This window comes from Lutra lutra, chromosome 12, assembly GCF_902655055.1.
Source record: "Lutra lutra chromosome 12, mLutLut1.2, whole genome shotgun sequence".
NCBI classification, from domain to species: domain Eukaryota; kingdom Metazoa; phylum Chordata; class Mammalia; order Carnivora; family Mustelidae; genus Lutra; species Lutra lutra.
The window spans coordinates 58794619-58817933 of NC_062289.1; the positions used below are offsets into that span (position 1 = coordinate 58794619).

The 23315-nt window shown below is 48.6% G+C and overlaps 1 protein-coding gene across 9 annotated transcripts in view; it reads left to right on the forward strand.

The window, feature by feature from the left end:
• Window positions 1-23315, forward strand: part of MTCL1 (microtubule crosslinking factor 1) — a 124917-nt gene that overhangs the window by 78792 nt on the left and 22810 nt on the right. For 5 of the 9 annotated variants that reach the window (XM_047697227.1, XM_047697221.1, XM_047697223.1 and 2 more), the window contains 6 exons: window positions 383-1720; window positions 2850-2981; window positions 10579-10701; window positions 12662-12892; window positions 14152-14349; window positions 22735-22902. In XM_047697227.1, coding sequence (XP_047553183.1) covers window positions 383-1720; window positions 2850-2981; window positions 10579-10701; window positions 12662-12892; window positions 14152-14349; window positions 22735-22902 — 2190 coding nt within the window. The remainder of the gene's footprint in view (window positions 1-382; window positions 1721-2849; window positions 2982-10578; window positions 10702-12661; window positions 12893-14151; window positions 14350-22734; window positions 22903-23315) is intronic. The other 4 variants (XM_047697226.1, XM_047697230.1, XM_047697228.1 and 1 more) reach the window with 2 other exon arrangements.

Below are 23315 nucleotides of genomic sequence, written 5' to 3' on the forward strand. Positions count from 1 at the left end.
GTGTCACTAACAGGCACCGGGTCTCATTTCCTTCTACGTCCTCTGCCGTCGTCACCTGTATCATGGGTTCCACGTGCATGTTGTCCCCAAACGAATTGTTTGGTTTCTTCGGTTTCTGAGACAAAGCCACAGGCTGTAGGCCTTTGCTGTGTCTGGTCCCTGAAGGCCTGGGCTCGTGATGGCATTGTCTTGGCTCCTTTGACCTGTAACTCAACATGCTGATGGAAAGATCATTGTTTGTGTGTGTGTGTGTGTGTGTGTGTGTGTGTGTGCATGTGTGTGTGTTGGAGAGCGAGGTGCAAGGGAAATTTAAAAAAAAAACAAAACACGGACATGTGGTATTTTCAAATAACCCTTCTCTTGGGCTGTTCTCTCCTGGCAGGATGACAGTACCGATCTGAAGTGCCAGCTTCAGTTTGCCAAAGAGGAAGGCTCCCTGATGCGTAAAAAGATGGCCAAGCTGGGGAGGGAGAAGGACGCGCTGGAACAGGAGCTCCAGAAGTACAAGGCCCTGTATGGAGACGTGGACAGCCCTCTGCCCACTGGGGAGGCGGGTGGGCCACCCAGCACCAGGGAGGCGGAGCTGAAGCTGAGGCTGAAGCTGGTGGAGGAGGAGGCCAACATCCTGGGCCGGAAGATTGTGGAGCTGGAGGTGGAGAACCGGGGCCTCAAGGCGGAGATGGAGGACCTGCGGGTCCAGTATGAGCGAGAGGGTTCAGGCCGGGACCACGTGGCGAGCATTCCTACCTCACCCTTTGGCGACTCCCTGGAGTCCTCCGCGGAGCTCCGCCGGCACCTGCAGTTCGTGGAGGAGGAAGCCGAGCTGCTCCGGAGGTCCATATCTGAGATCGAAGACCACAACCGGCAGCTGACGCACGAGCTGAGCAAGTTTAAGTTTGAGCCCCGACCGGAGCCCGGGTGGCTGGTGGAGGGCGCGGGCAAGGGCGCGGGCAACGGGGCCCCTCTGCAGGAGGAGCTCAAGTCGGCGCGGCTGCAGATCAACGAGCTGAGCGGGAAGGTGCTGAAGCTGCAGTACGAGAACCGGGTGCTGCTGTCCAACGTGCAGCGCTACGACCTGGCCGCGCACCTGGGCCCGCGCGCCCCGAGCCCCCGGGACAGTGACGCCGACAGCGACCAGGGCAAGAAGGAGAGCGACGGGGAGGAGGGCCGCCAGCCCCAGCCCAAGCGGGAGGGCCCTATCGGTGGCGAGAGCGATTCGGAGGACATGTTCGAGAAGACGTCGGGCTTCGGCAGCGGCAAGCCGTCGGAGGCGAGCGAGCCCTGCGCGGCAGAGCTCCTGCGGGCCAGGGAGGACACCGAGTGCTTGGCGAGCATAAAGCACGAGGCTGAGCGGCTGGAGCGGACGGTGGAGCGCCTCATCACGGACACCGCCGGCTTCGGCGACGATGCGGGGCTGCAGAGCAGTGGGGAGGCCTTGCCGGGGGCTGACGTCCAGGGGGCAGGAGAGACGGGCGAGGGGGGCAAGAAGGAGCCCCCGCTGCTGGGGACCATCAACTCGAGGATGAAGGCTTTTAGGAAGGAGCTGCAGGCCTTCCTGGAGCAGGTGAACCGGATCGGGGACGGCCTGCGGGAGCGCCTGGAAGGCCTGTCCCCCCTGCCCCACCTCACAGAGTCTTCCAGCTTTCTCTCCACTGTGACCTCCGTGTCCCGGGACTCCCCCGTCGGGAACCTGGGGAAGGAGCTGGTCCCGGACCTGCAGGTAAGGGGGCTCCTGGCTCCGCCTCCCTGCTCCGTTTTGCTCTTCCTCCTCCTCGCTGGCATTGCTGCACTTGAACTCATTCTGCTCACGGCTGCTTGGTTATGATTTCAAACCTGCATTGTACTAAAGCCTCAAGTGTCAACCAAACCCTTTCTATTGGTTGGGTTCTTTTTTTTTTTTTTTTTTTAGTTTTCTTTTACTTCCTTGTTTCTTTTTCCTTTTCCTCTCTTTATTTTTTTTTAACTGCGCCGCTGCTCTTGGCTTAGAGGCCCTCCCTCACGACACAAGGCTCACCCCAATGGAAGCGATAGGGATCGACGCAGTCCATCCTTTCTCCTTTTTTTTTTTTTTTTTTTTTTTTTTTTTGGTGTCTCAAACGACTGGCCATCTCGATGAAGAAGCAGAGGAGTTTAAAACAAAATACAAACTCATTTCACAGTCAGGATACTTAGCAGACTCGCTCAGGAGCAAGTGCGTCCCTACCTGGGTTGATGATGGCCAGAGGGGCCCCGAGCGGGTCCGAGAGGCCCTAGGCAGCCAGGCCCACCCGCTCCCACTGGAAGATGAGCCAGAGTGGGGAGACGAGCCGGCCCGGGAAAAGGATGGCGCTGACGGAGAAGGTCGTTGCCCTCCCCGAGCTGAGGGCGAGGGCAGAGTGGAGTGGCCTTCCAAGAACTGCTTTCCTATGCATCGCCCTTGGGTGCATGACCCAGCTGACACCTGGATTATGGCTTTTGCTGCTCGACCACAATCGAGGAAGGAGGAGCCTTGTTTCCGTATCCTTCGTGGGTAGTGTGCTTGCGGTCGAGTCTCTGATTCACGCATCCCCATTGCATGTGCTGTGTAACCGGTCTTCTGCCTTCCTCCCCCTTTGTGTCTCTTGTTTGCTCTGCAGATCTCTCAGATCGTTTTTGCTCATCCTCATTTTGGGTCTGTGCTCGTCCCTCTCATGCGGCGCTGTGTCCATTCATGCTTTTCCTCCTCCAGTAGTTTCCATCGTCTGCCTCACCCGTCTGTTTCCTTTAGCAACCCCCTCCCTGCTCCTCCCTACCACCCCGCCCCCGCTCCTTCGTTGTTTATTGCAAATTAAAAACAAAACAAATCCGAATCCCTCCCATGCACCTGACAGTCCAAACTGAGAGGTCAGCTGGAGTGGCAGCCAGGGCAGGAGCACGGGGACGAGCCGGAGCCTCTGCATCGCCGGGCCGACGGGGACGCCGGGAGCTGCCGGCTGGGAGGCCAGAGCTGCTTCAGTCTTGAGGTCAGCGACCGCCTGGCCCCATCGGCCAGCAACCCCTGCCCTCCCACCCCTCCTTCGGCTGTGTGGTCGTGTGATGTTTCCTACCTGGGTCCAGGGCCCTTAAGGGACGTGGTGGGCGGGTGTGGAACCAGGCGGGACTCCCCGCGAAATCAGAATCCATTGCATGTGACTGGAATGGGAGGGTCCACACAGGTTGAAGGCGGGCAGACCGCCAGCTCCTTTGTCCGACAAGCATCGTCCTGCCTGTGGACACCTGCAAACTCAGCAAGGCCCAGGGGACTGATCTGTGAGTGTTCTGTAGCTTCGTGTCAAACAGGAAAGGAAACAGGCATGAACGCCAGGCACTGTCTTTGCTGGCTGGAGGGAACTGTCCTTCCCTGTGTCTCATGTGGCCTGTCCTGTAGTTTCTGATGGCAGGGCTCCAGCCAATGGGCAGAATCGGGGAATACACTCCCGACCTGGGGGTTCTCTGTTGCCATAGCATCCTCTTGGCAACAAAACTCCCGACCCCCATCGAGGCTACCAAAGATATTCCATCAGATGAAACGGGGGTCAGCAGTCCTGTCGGTGGAAGCTCTTCAGGCAAGTAATTCCACCTGTGACAGAGAGACAGGTGTCCCCAAGGAATGAATTCCTCTCTCTGATGCTGCTCGTCAAGGCAGGTTAGTGCATGGGTAGAGTACCATGTTCCACCCTAGACAAGGTCTGGCTGAAATTCTTAATTCATCAGTCCCAGTAGGGGTGTTACTGCTCAGCTCCAACCAATCCTGGTGTTTCCCAGACGGCAGGGGCGACAAAGACAGGGGACTCACTCCTGGAAACACACTGAGCTCACTCAGCAAAAAAGTCAGGCGTTTGACTAGGAAGTGATGCTCACCAGGGCACTTGGGGTAGAGCCACGTCCTTTCAGCTCAACCTGCGGCCAATGCTGGGATGAGCTGTGGGTCCCTTGGTCCCAGTTGGGCACATGGGACTGCTGGTTCATCCAGACCTGAGTTCCCAGATCTCCAGTCTGGGCTTTTCCTCTCTCCTGTGGGAGAGTACGTCACATCTCTACCCTCGTTGATTTGGGCACACAGTGACCTGAAAACTTCCCTCAAAGCTTATGTAAAAGCAAATGTGGATTTAGGGATTGGTGTGTCTTATAACCTGTGAAACTTCTACAGGAAACCCCGGCGATCAGCCTGTGCCCCACACAGGGGCTTCGTCTGAGAATGCTGGTTGCTTGGGCAGTAGCAAGCTCGCAGTTACGCACATTTCAAAAACCACTGAATGATTCATTCCCAGGGAGACACATTTCCTAGTCTTCAGTGAATACCGCACCCCTAGCTCTTTCTAGCAGGGAGGCCATGCTGTGCTGAAATCCACTCTTGCCCTGGGCTCGAGCCCAGCTCTGTTCATTACCAGCTCTGTTTCTCAAGCAGGTCTCAGCCTCTGTTTTCACATCTGTGATATGGGAAGAAAAATACTGTCCTAGCTGCCTCCTGTGATTATATGTGGATGATTCTCAGAGCGGAGGAACTGTTGGCTGAGAAAGTAGCATGAACAGTGCTAAGTGCTGTGGGAAAGTAAAGTCTGACTAATAATAAGGAGGGGAAAGGTGTCCCGCCACTGAAGCCTGCCAGGTGGGAATGGGTGTCACAGCTCCCCTAGTTCTGGAACCAGTTTTCTCTGCCCACTGTAGCCCTTTCTCATCTTCCCCTGGCTGCTTTCCGATCTGCACAGGCATGGCTCCGGCTGAACATGGCAGCCCCATTCTCCAGGATAACAGTTTTAGGCTAACTGCCGCTTCCCTCCCATATGTTCATCACTCAAGGCGTGTTACACGTCACCGTGTTTAGCTAAGCGCTGATAAGCTGTTGTTTAACACTGGGGTGTTGATAAGTTTCTCCGTTGCCTGCCATATACGCACATGGCATCGCGTACCTTAAGAAACCATTGACTTGGGAGAGAGAAACCTAGTTCATTCACTCAGATTAGGTGATACGGGAAAATAAACCTCCCTGAGAAGTAGATCAGCAGAGCTAGCCAGTGCCATGTGGTGACTTGGGATCACTGCACAGTATAGCTCAGAAGGGAATGTCAGATCTTCAGGCAAATTCCGCCTCTTCCGTGCATGAGAAAATGGAGGTCTGAGAGTGAGGCGTCTTGCCAGAAGCCCCTGGGGGATTGGTGGGAGAACTGGGTCTAGAGTGGTCCCTTTAGGTCTGCTTCAGCCCTCTCCCCACCCTGCTGTGAGGAGCACAGCTCAGAAGAGCTCCGTCCACTCGAGGTCACTCAGGTGACTGGCGGCATACCAGCTTTCTTGCCATGCTGTGTCACCTCCTTTAAACATCTTCAGTTTCCTTTAATTTTACAGTTTGATGAGAAAGTTAAAAAGCTCCTGGTGAAAGGCAAGTCCCAGAGAGCATCATTTCCTAGGAGGGGGCTAGCATCCATTGGGACTGAAACATCCTTTGTTCTGACATTTTTTATCCCTTAAGGCATTTCACGCAGAAGACTCAATTATGTAGGCAAACACGTTCTATTTTAAAATATTTTTTTTTAAAGATAAGACGTATTCTAGGACCACTTGAACAGCTCTGTAGTTTTTCCTTTTATGATAGAAGCCCAGCATAGACCCCTTGGAGGTCTTAAAGGAGCTGCTCGGTCCCTGGGGTGGGTGTCCCCTGCTTAGTTTGGTCTTCCAGTATTACATGGGGGTTAAAGAATTGGACAATGGACATTGCTAGAGGCAGACCTCGTAAAAGCCTTTTAATGAAAACATCTCCAGATCCGTTGCCCAAAACTTTCTAATGAAGCTGTCATGAAATGGTGCACGGAGCTCCCATCCATTGAGCAGGGCAGCCCGACCTAGAAGTAGCTCCTGGTGGAGCCTCGTGCACACAGCCCGACACCCCAGAGCACCCTGTAACTGCAGAAAAGGTGAACTCGGACACTTTCATCCAGAATAGGCCCAAGACTGAAGCCAATGTACCTCTAGTAGTGTTCTTCCTTCTCTTACATTGCCCTTGAAATTACTAATTGTCTGTGCAAGCTGATTCATACTCTGCAAGTGTGAATTTCCTTTAGCTCTGCCCTGAGTTCTTGGGAGTGGGGAGCTGAAAGGACACCTAGTATCAAACAGCTTCAAAGAGGAAAAAAACTTTCTGTATTTGAGCGGAAGTTTTAACAAAGGATCAATTTCTCAAGTTCCATTTGTGAAATGCCTTCTCTGAAATCTGTGTAGATTTTCATGTTTGGGGTAAGAGGAGAGAAGGCATATTCTTATTTTGGATGATTTGGGTGTTTGGGCTGGGTTAAACCACTACTCGCAGTACTAGCACCGGTAAGAGCAAAAACACCAAGAAGGAGAAAAGGAAAAACCACCTTCGAACACGGTAGCATTTCAGGAGTTGATGTATCTGTGCTGCAGAAGGCCTGCCGCTTGGGACACACATTCATCTTAGGGAGGGAAGGGAGTACCCCCACCCAGCACTCTTAAAACAGGAAGAGGCAGAACAAGCTAAAGTCAGAAGGCACTAGAACCCACTAACCCATTAATGTAAGCACACCAAAATTAGCTCAGGGGCAAAAAAAAAAAAAAAAAACCAGACTTCAGAAGGACAGATATTTTTGGTGCTATTCATCTGAGTAGATGTTAGCTAGATGCTCCTGCCATGCACCAGATTTCTTCCCTGACTTTGCTCCCTGCAGCTCCTGACAAATCTGCTGAGAGATTCCGACTTGTTGAGAGCAGTGTGTAGAATACGCAGCTTGGAATGTGCGGGGCACCTTAAAAATATTTCTGAATGAGACGTGGCCAAGCATGGGCCCTGGTCACATTTCAGATATAAATGATACCGAGCCCATACCCAGAGGATTGAATTTCTAGATCAGAAATCTCAAAGAGCTCTCTTCCCAAGCTCCTCCTTTGATCCCTTAATCAACGACATACATGAAGCATTTGGGACCCCTCATGCCTCAGCTGTGAAATACCAGCCGTGGTAAAATGATGTGGGGTTTTATGCCAAGTATGTGTACATGGGCGTTGACCTCCTCTATGGCTTTTGGAAAAAGCAGTAACAAAACTGGCTAGAACAAAATGGAACTCACCAGAAAATGAAGTCCTGGGGATAGAGGTAGAATAGAGTCCTGTTATTTAAGGAGCATTGCTAATAGCGACTATAATGAAAAGCACTCCTGTTTTTGCTTCAAGATAATGCAGGCGACTTCTTAAGCGTGGAAAGTGATCTATAAGCCACTTTCTCAGAAGAGGTCCAGAAATTCCCATGGTAAAGTGGTGTGGGACTCAGCCACCTGGGGAAAGCACGGGTGGTGGCATTCAGGACATTGCCAGGAAAGGTGGTTGTAACATCGAGCTCGCTACATCTCCACAGCCTTGGGATCAAGTAAGGATGGTGTTTGTTGCAATAGACTGCCTTACGTAGAGAGAGGTCAAGGCGAATTTGATGTACAATCAGAATCTTAGGTAAGTGGGTCAAGGATGGCTTTTAGAATCAACCCTTTGGGAATTTGGTAATGAAGGGAAGTATTTATTTTCTAGAGGACATCTATGTGTCATGTGAACACTTGGTCCTAATGTATGTGGTTGGATGCAATTGTGTGGCAGTGGAATAATTCTGGACAGAAACTTGGACTGTAGCATGTTCGTATTTTGTTTTTTGTAACACTGGAGTGACGGCATCCCAGCTAGGAACACTGAACTTGCCTGAGGGGTTTTAAGATTCCGTCATCAAAAATGGACAGTAAAATAAAACTTGTAGCAGATGAGGAAGTTTCTGTTGTTGACCCATTTCCACGGGTGACAGGGAGCCACTGTAGATAAACCAGATGCCCCAGATGAACGACTTCGTAGGACTTCAAGGGTCCTTTTCATCTTCAAGATGACCCTTTGAAGTTGGGGTTCTAATAGAGGGACACATTTTTTAATCAGTGCTTAGGTATAAGACTCATATATTTGTTTAAAATAAAAAACAGTTTATCTACATTATTCATTAAGATTTAAGCCAAACTAACTTGTTTGGTTTCATGTATAGAAACTAAATTAACACATCTTTGGTTTTCTTGAAAGATAGGCTTAACTAGGATGCCTTTTTCTTTCTTTTTTAAAATTATTTTTATTTATTTATTTGACAGAGACACAGCGAGAGAGGGCACACAAGCAGGGGGAGTGGGAGAGGGAGAAGCAGGCTTCCTGTGGAGCAGGGAGCCCAATGTGGGGCTTGGTCCTAAGACCCTGGGACCATGACCTGAGCCGAAGGCAGACATGTAACGACTGAGCCACCCAGGCACCCCTGGGATGCCCTTTTCAACATCTCTGCATATGGAGGATTCTTGGGCTAGTAGGAGATGTATCCAAATATGGAGGGGTTTTATATCTTAAATGTACAGAATAATGAGTAGCTAAAAAAAGTAAAGCTGGGAAGAAAGTAGCCTAAGGCACCTAAAGACACTTCTGTGCAAAGTGGGATGCCCCAGGAAGGCAGGGATTTGGGGCAGCTTTATGTACTCGTAAATCCTCAGTATAGTGCCGAGTACTATAGGTGCTCAATAAATACTTGTTGAATAAAGTGTCGCCTAATAGAAGATGTCTTTTTAAATAGGTAGCTGAATTCTCCCCAAATTTAGGAAAATCTTCAGGGTTTGGAATTGGTTTGAGAAGGGAACATCAGAGCAGCAGTGTCTGTGGCTTTTAGGAGCAGGTTGGGGGAGAGTTGCCAGAATTGGGAACCCAGAGCCTTAGGCTTTAATAGCTGCATAGGAACAGGACATAGGGCCTTGGGCCCAACACAGGTGGAGAGAGCAATGACCCAGGGCCTCCAGGGGCCGCACACTGTGTAAGCCTCAGCTGGAGAGACGTCTGCCTGTTGGTAGAGGGAAGCTTGTCTACAGCATGAAGTCTCCCCCCACATTACCATACCCAACAGTCAGCCTCACCAGGATCAGACTTTGAACTGATGTCACCTGGTGGCCTAGGAGTCTCCAAGGGAAGGAGAATTGGTGTTCTGTCACTGGCTTCTGGGAACACAAAGCCATCCTGGAGGCCCATCCTCAACCCAGGTTACATACAAGATCATAGCTAATCCCCACTGAAGATGAGCTCACAGTGCAAAACCACAAATACACAAGCCAAAAACGTGCTCCTGGAGCAAGAGCCAGCTGATGGCCAACAGCAGGGTTCTACTCCAGGCATGTCTTCAGATTCTTCTAGAACATCAGAGATGACAAAGTAGGTGTGTTCACAACTATGAAAGGCAGGCAAACAGGAGAAAAGATTAAGTCATTACTGTAAAAGACTATACATACTAAAAAACAATAAAGTAGTTCTCTTAAAAATGAGAAACTAGTCATTGGCGTTAAGTTTAATGTGGGGAGAAATGCCTCTTTTCAGCGAGAACTGGAAGCCCAGCCTAGTAAATATAAAAGTCTATAGTAATCATCTCTAGTAACAAACAACTCCAAGAGGCATGATGGTCGTCAGTAGTTCCTGATTTCTTGAAAGTAGGTGAACTGAAATATCTAGCTTCCAGAAATGTTACCCAAAAGTTGGCAAATCCCCAGTGTCTCTGATTTTCTGTCGTCATCCTTCTTCCTGTAAACTCTTGATCATCCCTTGTGCTAAAGGAGGAGATCTGAACTTCCCTCCATTCCCCCTCCATTTCCTGTTCTTGGGGCATGATATTCGGTCCCAGCAACCCAGGTCACATCCATTTAGGATGAGCGAACAGTATCCTCTGTGAGAAAGGACAGATTAACTCATCAGAATGAACCAGTAGGTTCTATTTTTATTCCAACAATCCACTCTAGTTCCTGGATTTATGAACCCCGGCCTTCAAGCAGCATAAACCAAGTGGATAAAACGTCATGCTTTGATTTTAGTAATGCCTGAGAATCTTAAATATAATCGTTTCCGTTTCTTAAAAAATACACTTTACTTAAAACATAATAGCCCCTATTTCTCGATCATTGCCATTTGGACATAAAAGGCACAAAAGACAGGCTTTTACCAAGAGGTAGAGTTTACCAGTAAAGGGCATGAAAAAGGATTCCTTTAGCTATTTTTAATCCAAAATGTAATAAGCAGATCTTTGTGCAGTTCCTCTTAGGCAATGTGTGCAACTCAAAAGATGTTTCTGGTCCCCAAAGGCACCCCACCCCACTTATCCCTGGTGCCCAGAGGAAACAAAGGCACTCTTGATGGGGCAGGAAAATCTCTGCTAGGAAAGCCTCAGAGCAAATGAATGCTGCAACCTGGAATGAACTCAGGCAGTGAATCTTAAAGACCAACTTGTATGAGCTGGTCATTGCCATCCCTGGCTCGGCCTGGGTGACGGGGACGGTGGTGGCCCACGTTCGGGCGACAGGCACCACTAAGCACCTGTCTCCCAGGTGGGAGCTGAGGACGGCCGGGGTTGCCCGTCACAGACAACCCCAGGGCCCCTAGTTGCCGCTGAACTCACTCCACTGCTACAGCGCCCGCCCATGCTGTGTCGCTCCGTGTGTGTCCCTGGCTTGTGCAGATGTCTGTCCTGCGTCTTCCTGTCAGGCAGAGTTCTCAATTCCACTAAACCCCTTCCTTTATCCCACCGATCAGCTCAGGGGCTCCCCTGTTTTACCTGAACAGAGTGTATCGCTAGAGGAGCTGCAGGGTCAGCTTACGCGGGCGACCAGACTGCATCAAGAGGAGACAGAGAAATTTACAAACAAGATTCGGAAGGTAAATATGTAACACAATTTCAGCACAACCGGGGCTCTGAGCGCGGAGCCCCCTGGAGACAGGCGACAGGATGTATTTGAAAGAGCGTTGTCTGTCACTCACAGGCTCCTGGACCCCTGGATCCGGTTGAGCTGCCCCGAGGACCTCTCACGGAGACAGCTGTCCATCTTCCTCCTCTAAAACATGCTTTTCACTATTTATGTTGTGGTCTCAGGAAGTTCTTCCTAACATCTGACCTATGTAGCTGTAGCCAGCAAAGGAGAATCAAAGAGGGTCTTAACACACCTGGACAGGAAAGGGTGTCCATTACTTTCATAATCATGCAGATTTGTAAGCTTTCCCAATGTTAGGTAAATTTTCTGAGAGAAATACCAACGACTCACCCTCAATGGTTGTCTTCAGAAAACTGCCGTTGATTGAGCTGAGGCCTTATTAACTCTTCTCGCTTATCTTAGAATTACCTGTTACTGGCTAATTATCCATGATCTGTTAAATCCAGAGTTGTTAAATCCAGAATCCTTTAATTCCTAGAGTTGCTAGGAGAAGGGAGTCACAGACACGAGCGCTCATTTCCTAAATAATTTAAGTTTTTTTTTTCCTGTACCAAAAGTTACCCCTGGAAGTGAGTTTATCCCTGGAGATGCTAAGAGCAAAATAGCAGGGTCCCAGGTATGTGTAGTATTTGGGTTCAAAACAAAGGAGTGTATTGAAGAGAAGACTTGCTCCCCTCCCCGCTCATCCTGCTCTTGTGGCCACAGGGAAGAGAACCCATGGTGGGACTCTGAGGGCTGCTGAGATGGGGAATTAAATCACCACTATTTTTGTGTTCTCCCAGCTTGAAGTGCAGTAAAGATCTGGTGTTATAACAGTGACCACACCAGTCTCTGTGCACAGCCGGGGTCTTCCCAGAGCTGCCTCTCCCTCTTCACCGGCATTAACACATAGGATGGTGTCGACCACAGGCAGCCGTAGTCACAGCCCCATGGGTTTCAGAGCACTAATCGAGTCCTTTAGGAAAGTAAAACAAAACAAAACTCAAAGCCTTGGTGTTTGGCCAAGAGGGAGTGTTAAATTGGGAGAGGACAGCTGATAACTACAAGGCTGGTATTAGAATCCTTCCCGCCCCCCCGCCCCAGTCTGTGGAACAGAAAGCTTTCATTTAGCTACTATTGATATTACTTTTGTGCCCTTATCTGTGCAGTAAGATTCTATTCACACCCCTTTGCTTAGTCATTACCAACATAATCATTGTTATTGCTTGGAAGAGCGCCTGTACCCATGTTGAAGAGCAGGAACTGAGCATAGAAATGGAAAACACTTCTTTTACAGCAATGCTTTATTTCCCTGAGTTACTTGTAGCCAATGAGAATGTGGAATCCTAAGTGCGGAAGGAGGTTCTCAGCGTACTTTCCTGTTTGCTCCCCACCATCTGTGGCAGAGGACCTTGCCTCCAGGACAACCCCTGCTCCCCCATCCACCCACTTAGCTTCCCCGCTCTCTGTGGGCCTTTCCATCTGCTTGCTTTCTCCTGTCTTCTGAGGGTGGTGCACACCAGAAGGCTTAGGAAACCAAGGAGAAGGGTTTCCACTTAACCCCCGCCCCCCGCTTCCAATTGCAGTGTGCCTTTTGCAGGCCCACAAACAGAGGGCAAAGGGAATCGGCATGGAAGTCCGCTGTGAGCCGTCCATCCAAGAAACGATTTTCCTGAAGTTTAGAGACCTCCAAAAACACCACGAGAGACTTGACAATGAGAACTGACGATAACACCTTGGTTTGAAATAGCGTTTGCTTCCGAATCAGAAAACCCTTGAGGTTTCCTAAATAGTACACCTCTCAAGGAGTTTCCTGGACTTTGGGGGAGTCTGTGTTTCTCATCCCACAGACTTGATCAAAACTTGGTTTGGTTTTGTGGCACGTTGGAATAGCTGCCGTCACACTCGTGTCTCTCTTTCCGTTCAAGATGGAGGAGGAGCACCTCTATGCCTTAAGGTGGAAAGAACTAGAAATGCACAGCCTGGCTTTGCAAAACACCCTCCATGAGCGAACCTGGAGCGATGAGAGGAATCTGATGCAGCAGGAGCTCCGGTCCTTGAAGCAGAACATTTTCCTGTTCTACGTCAAACTCCGGTGGCTGCTAAAGCATTGGAGGCAAGGGAAGCAGATGGAGGAGGAAGGCGAGGATTTCACTGAGGTACCCGCCCCGTGCAGCCCCCACGGAGAGATCATTTCCGCCCCCCCCAAGTCCCCACAGAGAGTTCATTTTATTTGTGTCCGTTTTGTTCTTGACCCCCAGGCACGGCTGTCTCTCTACACCCCCACGCACAAAGTCACATTCTGTTACTTAGGATGATTTTATCAAGCCCAATCCAGGGACGGGAAATGCAACACGTTATCCAGTTCTATATAGACCAAGAATTCTGTGCTGTCCCTTGGCCTCGTTGTCAGAGCCCTTGTCTCGAACTCCGCTGTGCGGCGAAGCTGTGCGCCCATTTCTTCCCCTTGCTGACCTTTGAAGTCGTGTGCATTGTCACCCGGAGGTCCTGTTTGTCTCTTGAGAAACCTTGCTGGTTTGTCAGACTGAGTTCTGAATCTTTCTGTCTCCTTTCCATTTTGGTTTTTGTTCCTAAATGCTAGAGCCGGTTCTGCCCATGCGGTTTGATAAGGGTCTCTGCTCTGCTCCAGATGGGTCTGAGTTTTGCCACCTCTGACATTTGCAAACGCCCCCCACACACACACACTTCTGCCTGCACTCCCAGATTCATCACAGAAATAGCACAGAGTCATTTGCTTTCTGGTTGATTCTGAATGATTCAGTCCCTGTGGCCTTTAGCCCTGCGGGCTCCTTCGGGCCTTGCCTTCTGGCCACTGCCACGGGATGTGCACTGGGCAGCCACACCCCTGGCTCCTTTGTCTGCTGCTTCAGGGCCTCATGAATATTGGTTTCCTCTTAGCCCCCAAAGACTTTTCATCTGCTTTTCACTGTATGTAATTTTAAGTCATCCTAGGAAGGGGCAGATACCGTTGTTTCTTTCTTCGGGGAGGAAAGTCTTCCCAAATTAATTCAGCCTGCTTCCAGATAACCTTGACATTGAAAACCACCTTTGAGCAAAGCCTAGAAGTGGTTGTAAAGTTTACTGCTGATCAGTGCTTTGGAATTCCTCCTCCTCCAGCTTATAACACCGTACCTGTAAACAATAATAATTTATAAATAATAAAATAAGGTACAGTCAAATTTCCAATCTTTTCTGACCGATTGGGTACCCACAGTGTGCTGTTTACCTGAAGAAGGTGGCCAGTGAGTGAAATGGGCTAACTGAGCATGTTCAGGAAAGGGCTGAGAAGTCAAGACATGATAACCCATAAAGAGGAGAATTTCCCTCAAGCAATAAGCCAGGCTGCAAGCCAAGGGGTCGGGGTAGAGCTGTGACTGTTGTCTCCTGCTGTTTGCAGAGCGAGCATCCAGAGACCCTCCCCAGGCTCGGTGAGCTTGGAGTTCAGGGGGAGCCCAAGGGAGACAGCCCAGACCGAGATGACAACGGTCCAGGCTGCGGCTTTTCGATGGGAGAGCATTCTGCACACCCCGTGGTGCAAACTGGTGACCACGGATCGAGGCTGCAGCCTGCACACGGGGGACAGCTCCACAGGCAGGTGAGTGCCCAGGTTCCAGCTCCTCATTTGACCCACACCTGGGAGAATAGACTCCTAGCCTACGTCTGGGTCATCTAACTTTATGTGCTGTGTTCCGGGGAGCGGAAAACTCTGAGCACCTGTGGTGGCCTGTCACTGTGCTTGTGCTAGAAATCATATCATTAAGGCTTTATTTCAGCATCAGCCCATTGGTCCATTTGCCTTACACATGTCAATAAGGGGCATGGTAGGATCCGATCAATTGGAAGGGCCGGCCAACGTACCTGAGAAGGAAAGGGGGGAATTATAGAGTGGTGTGTAGAAGGATCTGTGGCTTTAGAAAGGCTGACCATTCTTCCACGAAAGAGACGTTACCGGGGGCAGCGCCCTCCTCGGGGCCAGAGGAAGAAGGTACAGGGCTCTTTTTGTTGATGTTTGGCTAAATGGGCATCAGCGGCCTCACGAATTTGGCAACCTCATGCATAAGGAAGAAAGGAAAAGCATTTTTTTTTTAAAAAATCCCAAACATGTATAAAATGTTTCAAGTTCTTTTTGGGCCACTTGAAAAAAAAATTTTTTTTGATGGCACTTAGAAAAACTGAAAAGCGTATATGGAGATAGGATTTCAGTGCATAATATGAAATCATTATGAATGTTGCCAAATGTCACATTTATTAATTATTAAGCAGATAGCCCCTGCTTAATCAGCCAAAAGATACTACTGATGCCACCCAGACTTTTTGCACTTCTCTACAAACCGGCAGCTATGTCGGCTTTGAAGTGCTGAGAGACCCTGGGAAGTACCCAGTGTTAAAGCTTTCTTCCTCGAAGCCTTCCTGGTCTGAGTCTTTTCCGATCCTGTGTTGCTTCTTTGAGGGTTCTGCAGGGCACAGCCAGAAGCCCCAAGGCCTAGACCCTTGGCTCTGGCAGGGAGGGGCAGGTCCGGGTGGGCCCGAAGTGCACAGTGACCCGGAGTGGGGCTGTGTGGCTCCCGGACCACAGACATTTCTGGGCAGCTGGACCCCACAGCTGCGGCTCCTCCCTCCGAGCCTCAGAGGGTCAAGTGGGAGAGGGCTGGCTCAGATCCAAATCAGAACTCTGGCTCAGATCCAAATGAGAAGAATCGTGATGTCTGAGAGCAGGCCTCGGGGATGTGTGTCTTTCCCCAACCCCACTCCCCGCCACCCCGGTCTGCTTTCTCTTCTTAGACAAATCAGATTTTCACAACTAAAGAGCTATTTTCTCTGCACGCCCATCCGCCCTTCATTTCCCCTGAATAATATGACTCAAGAAAGAGGTTGCACTTTCAAATGAATGTTTAATTACACTTATTAGGAAGTTTGTCATTATGCCAGTGTCCCTGGGGAGTTCTTAACGCGTGGAGAGAGTTTTCCAGCAATGGCTCTAGTTAGGAAATACAACGCTACTTTGCAAATAATCCTCAGAAACCTACTGCTTTTACCATTTTTCAAAGAGATGTCAGGCAGTTCTATAAAGCATCTGTGATTAACTCAGAGAGCACCCAGTGACTGACGGCCACTTAGCCCTAAACCTGTCGTGTCTCAGGTCACGTGTTGGGTGTTTCCAGCCCATGCGTCCAGACGCTTAGGAAAAGGGAAAAATATGTAACACATCTGGTTTTCTAAACAGTTCTCATGGAAAATGTTACCCTGGGGGTGGAAAATAATGCAAAGTCAGTCAGCTGGAACCTCACATTCAGCATATTTTAACGTCATCTCTCTTCTCCCGCTTCTTCCAAAGCTGATTTTTTTCATTAGTCCCCTCGGAAGTGGCAGTGGGAGCCGTGAGTTTCCACTTTGTATGGTGTGCAGAAGAGGCAAATGGGGCGGGGACGAGGGGCAGCCTGCAGGACAGAATCCAGGTGACCTTTCATGGCCCCGTCTGTCTACAGGAGTCAAGTGCATGAAGCCGTCCGCCCGAGGACAGAAGATTAATGCGCTCTACTGTACAACAGCTGGTAGCCTGGGAGTGAACAATCTCCGTTAGCAGATATGCCTGCCCTTCTGTGGCACGGGTATTAGCTAGGCAGCCTGCCCGCAAGAGCAGGGATACGTGTCCCAGAGAGCCGTACCCTATTCAGCAACTCTGAGAACCTGCCAAGGTGATAAGCAGCACGGCGACGTGGCCTACCTCCTGTCCCAAGGCTAAACACGCTAGGCACCTAATTCCCCAGGCCTTGGACTTCCGCTGTGTGTCATAGTGAGCATTCTCACAGTTGAACACAGTGGATGGCAAAATGCATCATTGTCCAAAGAGGTAAAAAAAAAAAAAAAAAAAGAAAGAAAAAAGAAAAATGTGTGTGTATCAAGTCACCCTTGGGAATAGTTCATAAAAGATCATCAGGTTGGAAAATGTTTGGCTGTGTGAATGTTCCCCATCGGCTGATTTTTAGTTACAGGACTAGTGATCTGGCGGCCATGACCCGATTGTCCTCAAGAACAGAAAGCACTTTCAGTTTGCCTGGCCTTCTGGAAGAGCTGGAAAATAGGCAAGAGCTTATTGTATCGCTCTCACTGAGCTCCGGGACGCTGGCCACGACATGAAGCTTTTGAGACCCACATAGGCATTTTATGCTTACTAAGAGTTCCCCAAATCAAGATTTTTAATGCAAGGTGACTAAGAGCCCCAGCATTATGGCCCCGTGGTTCCACTAGCTAATTGTCTGTGAATTGGATTAATTTATAAAGAGAAGTTACTTTTTCATCCAGGGAGGGAATATAATATTCTTTATTAAAGCAGCTAAGCATAAATATATAGAACCTAATTTAAAATTCAGAGCAAGAGCTAATGAAATTATATTTCACATTAGTCTTCACCTACAGCTGCTCCCTGAAGATTCCCTCCTCAGGACCCGCTTTAGAAATGACTAGCATCTATTCCCCAGGACCTTTGTCACTCAACTCGTCCAGGACTCGTCTGGGGCTCAGGACCTTCAGAAGCCCCCCTCAGTAGAAGTCAGCCTCTCTCTTGTAGACCAAGTGCCTTTGGCATCTTGGGCCTCCCAGTTGACTCACTTTGGTGCCCACCTTTTTTGCTTTGTCCAAGATGCGGAAACTTCCAGAAAGAGCACCTCTGCCAGACAAGGCCTGTACGTCAGAAACTGTGATCTGCTCTGACTTTTTTTTTCTTTTTTCCCAATAAAGAAGCTCTCCTCTTGAGCCTGGATCACTTTTACCTTCAATTTTGTATGTACCATGATTCATTTTTCAGATTCTACAACTTTATAACCTCCCCTAAGAGACATGCAACTCTGTATAAGGAACCAGACTAGAGCTTATGATTATGAAACATTTTATGTTGGCGATGTGTTTTTGTCTGTTACTGTTACTGTGCAAATAGCACAGGCACAGGAGTGAAGAACCACAAGTACTAGAGGATACTCAGGAAAGGACTCTCCGGCCCCTGCCCTGCCTCCCAGCATCAGCCACCATCAGCAGTAAACCCTAAACCTTGCTCATAAGTGATTTCTTCCCCTCTGGCCACTTGATTTTCATCACACCTGCCCTGGTTTTCTTGGAGCCTTTGGCTGATAACCTGTGTTATAACTTACTAAATGTATGTCCATCTTTCTTTCACAAGCCCACATCTATTCTTGGGAAGCTCTCTGAAAATTACAGTGACCTGCCCCGAGAAACCCTTGTGGCCTGGATCACCGGGCATGTTCTCAGCCAAAGGACAGATGATTTTAAAAAAAAAATTTTTTAAGATTTTATTTATTTATTTATTTGACAGGAAGAGAGATCACAAGTAGGCAGAGAGGCAGGCAGAGAGAGGTGGGGGAAGAAGGCTCCCCACTGAGCAGAGAGCCCGATGTGAGGCTCAATCCCAGGACCCTGAGATCATGACCTGAGCCAAAGGCAGAGGCTTAACCCACTGAGCCACCCAGGTGCCCCTGTACATAAATGAATCTCTCATCTCTATAACCCTCTACCAGGGATTTTCATGGCCGGTCTTCAATGACTTATTCTTTTAACTGTGGGAGGATAGTCGTTTTAGAAAAGAATCTTAAAATTAATCTGAATGAAACAATGAAAGTAAGAATGACAAATGGCTTCTTTATTAAAATGTATATCCTTTCGGTCTGATCTCACAGTAAAGGACTTATCCTGGGACTCTTGCTGGTAGAGGAATTGAATAGGATATGAGGTCCCCCTCTTTATTAGTATGAAATAGGAACTACGCCTGTGTTGGGGGTCGGGGACAGCTACCATAGCATTCTAGAACTCCCTGCCTATGTCTGCTAGCCTAGATGAGCACGAAGTAGAGGCCGCCTGGCTCTCTGTGGGTCAGCCTATAGTGGCCGGTCAGTGCATCTGTTCCAACTTTCGATGAAACCCATCTCCCAAATTAAGGGCTCTGAGACAAGCAAAGTGGTTGATGGTAGTTTAGCTCTTTCATAGAATTATGAAACACCTTATCTTAGAAATCTTAGGCAAGAATGATTTTATGAAGTAGTTGTCATTGCATCAGAAATATTTTGGTGTGTTCTCTTTCCCAGAAGCTTCCTTTTTACTTTCTATTAGTAATATTTATTGTATTTTGGGGTAGTAGTCTTATTGGCAGAAGCCCAACCTTGAACCTGTAATAACGTTAGCACTTTATAGCACAGTCAAGCTCCTAATCCCAATGTTGGGATCATTGCAAGCCTTGCCAAAGAGAGATGAACTTGGAAGGGTCGAAATAACCTAAGCCTGCAGAAAAGGAAATGGTGGTGGCGATTTTATCCTGCTTCTACGCAAGAAAACCAGCCAGCTGATCTTGAAGAGGTTGAAAAATTGGTGTTTTTGATTGAAATTGACCTACACTTAACAGATCTATAAACTAAAAGGTTGCATAATTGGGCCCCTGCCATAGAAGTTTCAGAAAGTTCTGGAGCCAAGACGACTTTCACCCAAAGACCTCTAAATGGCCCAAAGAATCTTGATGCCGTACTTAACGTGATTAGGGCCGTCTTTTTACCGAAAGCATTGCCCAGCAAGGGCCCCCACAGAGAAAAAATGTAAGACAAAGCATTCTTTCAGGATGGCTTACTAATACTATTTCCATTGATCTGGGGATGGAATTTGTTTCCAGAGATGAGGTGGCTTCTCTTAGGCAAAATTTTTTAAGAAAAACAAAAACAAAACACAAAAGCCTGGGTAGCGTATAATGTCAGAATTTAGATATAGATAGGTTGGCTCCGTTTGTCCAGCCTCCAGTGGGACAGACCGGGAGTGCAGTCTGCGCTGTGCACCTCCTGCCCGGGAAAGCCCGGCAGTAGCTGCGTTTGCGCATGCTCTAGTTCCTCCACTGTCACCCAGGGAACGGGATGGTACGCGCCCAGGATTGATGTGAGAGGCCAATGAGATCCTGCCTGTGAGCAATCGGCACACCTGATTTAGCACCCCCTCTGTCAGAGACAATTAGTATTACTTTTCATTACTGGGTTTTTGTACCTGAAGAGGTTTGAAGTATCCTGCCCATTTGGGTCTTCAGAAATTTTTATTTGGACATCAGTTGTTGGTGTTGTACACCAATGGTGGAGAGAGCTAGTCTGGCTTCTTGCAGTAATACATGCTGCTCCTGGGTGATTATCACAAGTACAATAACATCCATTCCATGGACTCTCTTGCTCCCTTTGGCCGCCTTCATCCCAGAGCAATTTTTGAACTCATTCCGTGGCGATCAATATTATACTGGTATAATAGCACATTATGATAATTATACTGACCCAACTGTGCATGAAAACGTTAAGGCTTAATTTTATTTAATCTGATATTTGCTAATGCCAGAAAATACTTATTTCCAGAAGAACCAAAATTTCAGTCTGCAAAAAGACTGTTCTGTGAATTCCTGCTTTCGAGGACCACGAATTCTGGTCCTCATCTTATCAGAGCCATTTGGTGTGGGGCTAAGAACCCCGCAGTCTGACGATACAAAGTAGGGTTTGTAGGGAGATATTGCTTACATACAAGAATTGATTACATGGTTTTCTTTTTCTTCAGTGAGAATTAAATGACTACACAGAGACTAGATCAAAATTAGTCCCATTACTTTATGCTTAAAATACTCTGACTTTAAAAGTAGTGATTTTTTAAGTTTAAAATCCAAAGATGAAAAGAGCGTATGATGGCATGCTTGGCTGGCTCAGTTGTTTGAGCATCTGCCTTTGGCTCAGGTCATGACCCAAGGTCCTGGGATCAAGCCCCACATCGGGCTCCCTGCTCTGTGGGGGAGTCTACTTCTCTCTCTTCCTCTGCCTGCTGCTTCCCCTGCTTGTGCTCTCTCTTGCTCTCAAATAAATGAAATCTTTTTTTAGAAATAGCATATGAGGGGCGCCTGGGTGGCTCAGTGGGTTAAGCCGCTGCCTTCGGCTCAGGTCATGATCTCAGGGTCCTGGGATCGAGTCCCGCATCGGGCTCTCTGCTCAGCAGGGAGCCTGCTTCCCTCTCTCTCTCTCTCTCTGCCTGCCTTTCTGTCTACTTGTGATCTCTCTCTGTCAAATAAATAAATAAAATCTTTAAAAAAAAAAATAGCATATGAATCTACTATAAAACATAGTTTTTCTCAAATTCTGTACTCAAAAAGGTATGTATTTCTGAAAAGATTATTGCAACACTTCTGACTCACCTGCACTTATGTAATTTTTAAAAACCTTTGGTGTAGAGTTGAAAGAAACCGTTCTGCATTTATTACAGTTGTATACGTATCCTGAGCACCTCTTTGAGTGTAGTGGTAATTTACTTACATTTTGGTTGGAAGGAACGTGTAGGATTTTTAGAAGGCTCTCTGGCTGCTGAGTCTTTCAGACGTTGCCTGGATTGTACTCTTACTGGTTTTAGTCTCAGAGCTATTCAAGTAAAAAATGACGGTCAAGGGGAGAAAAACCAAACAGCTATAAATGTTAACAAACAGGCCTTTCTACCCCCATCGAAAGTCTACCGCATCTAATATTAGAACTCCAGACAATTTACAGAGAAAACTGGGGCATTTTCAGTAATAAAACTCATGTTAAGGAGTTTCTCTTTTCTAATTCAACTCTCTCTAAATCTAAACGTATAGATAGCCAGAGTATCTTAAATTCTTCCCAAAGGTGGCTGTCCATTTTCATCTCTGTGCATGTGTGTTTAAGGGATTAATGAGATGGTTTTAGAAGCATGACAGACTCTCCATGTGGTGGAGGAGAGCTGGGGGCTCCGTCCTGCTGCCCTGGGCACAAGAGGCCTATCAAGCAGTCGGGGGGGGGGGGGTCTCTGAGAGTAAGGGGCTCCAGAGTCGAGACAGTCTGACTCCAGCAGGACTGAGAGAGCTTTGATTCTACCTGCCTTGTACATGCACCCAGCAAGATGGCCCTGGGACCAGTCTGGGAGCTCAGGATGCACTTTTAGTGTTTTCTGTTGGATTGGAAGAGATGAGCCGGTGGGGTTTTTACTATCCAAATATCATAATTGATTCAGTACTTAATTCACTTGGACCGGCCTTTCTGATACAATATCCATGCTGAAGTGTACAAAGACAGCAGTCATGGTTTTGAAATGTGCTTTCCAAGGGCAGGGTGAGTTTTAGAAAATAAAAAATCTTTTAAGTTAGGTGTAAGCAGATTAGTAATAAAAATCCCTTTTTCATTTATCAGACCTGTTTACATACTTCATTTGAGATGAGCATTGTATGGGCCGCTGGAAACGTGGTTGCGGGTCGGGTTTTGTCTGTCCCCATGCACTCACATTGGTGGTGGGGCGGTCAGGGGAGGCACAGGGAGAACAAGCAGGCACATGGTTACTGGTGATGTTGGTGCAGCCGAAAGGAGGGACACAGTGATTCTGTCTCAGAAGACCATGAGGAAGCCGTCATGCACAAGTTAAACATTTACATTTGACTTTGATTAAAGCTCAAAATGCCCTCCCCTCATGGCCATACTTATCCATCCAAGTCAGAGTATGACCACCCTATGTTTATAAGAGACACAGAGCCTTTATTTTTTCTCTTCTGATTCAATGGCTGGTATTAAAATGACAACATATATAGGTGAGTGTTTTTATCTTGCCAGATCTGCATTCCCAACCTTCGCTGCGGATGTCTGATATCACGCTGCGCTTCCTCACAGCCCTGGCTTCCGGGCGCCCTGTGGCCTCCTGCAGCTTCTTCCCTTCTGCTTCTGGGCCCGGAGCACCAGCCCTGAGTGCGGGGTCTCCCTTCCTGTTCCACCAGGCCCTTAGCGGCCTCAGCTCTGGGAGCCTAACAGCTGGCAGCATAGGGACCCTAGGGCTCTGTCCCATGAGCTGTAGACTTACCACCTGTTCTGTACCCATTGCAATGGCCCCTTGGACGCAACTCAGCACCCCCTTGATGCCATGACCTAAAGAATACTTTTACATGGCAAAACCAACTCCATGTTCGCTCCCGCAGGTGGTGGAAAACCAGCAGCTGTTCGGGGCGCTCAAGAGCCTGCTGGAGGACCTGCGCGCTGAGCTGCGCGAGGACGAGCACGCACGGCGGCGGCTGCAGCAGCAGTACGCCAGCGACAAGGCCGCCTGGGACGTGGAGTGGGCCGCGCTCACGTGCCGCCTGGAACAGGTACCTGCCCGTGGGGGTCTCCTCTGCTCCCACTGCGGGGCCTCTGCCATCTGGGCCAGATGGGGAGAAGACACAGTTCGACAAATCCGCAGTGACCGTAGACCAAAAAGCTAGGGCTCGGAGGGGAAAGCCGGGAACAGTTGCCTGCTCGCTCGCTCTTTTTAAAATCCCCAGCTTCGGCGCACCTGGGTGGCTCAGCCGATAGAGCATCTGACTCTCGATCTCAGCTCAGATCTTGATCGCTGGGATCATGAGTTCAAGCCCTGTCTTGGGCTCCATGCTGGGCGTGGAACCTGCTTAGGGGAAAAAAAAAAAAAAAAATCCTAGCCTTTTCAAGGTGCCTTCTTCTCCCTCCTATTCCCTCTCCCAAGTAGGGCCTTGGGAGACACAGTCCCCGCAGAGCGCTTTTTGAC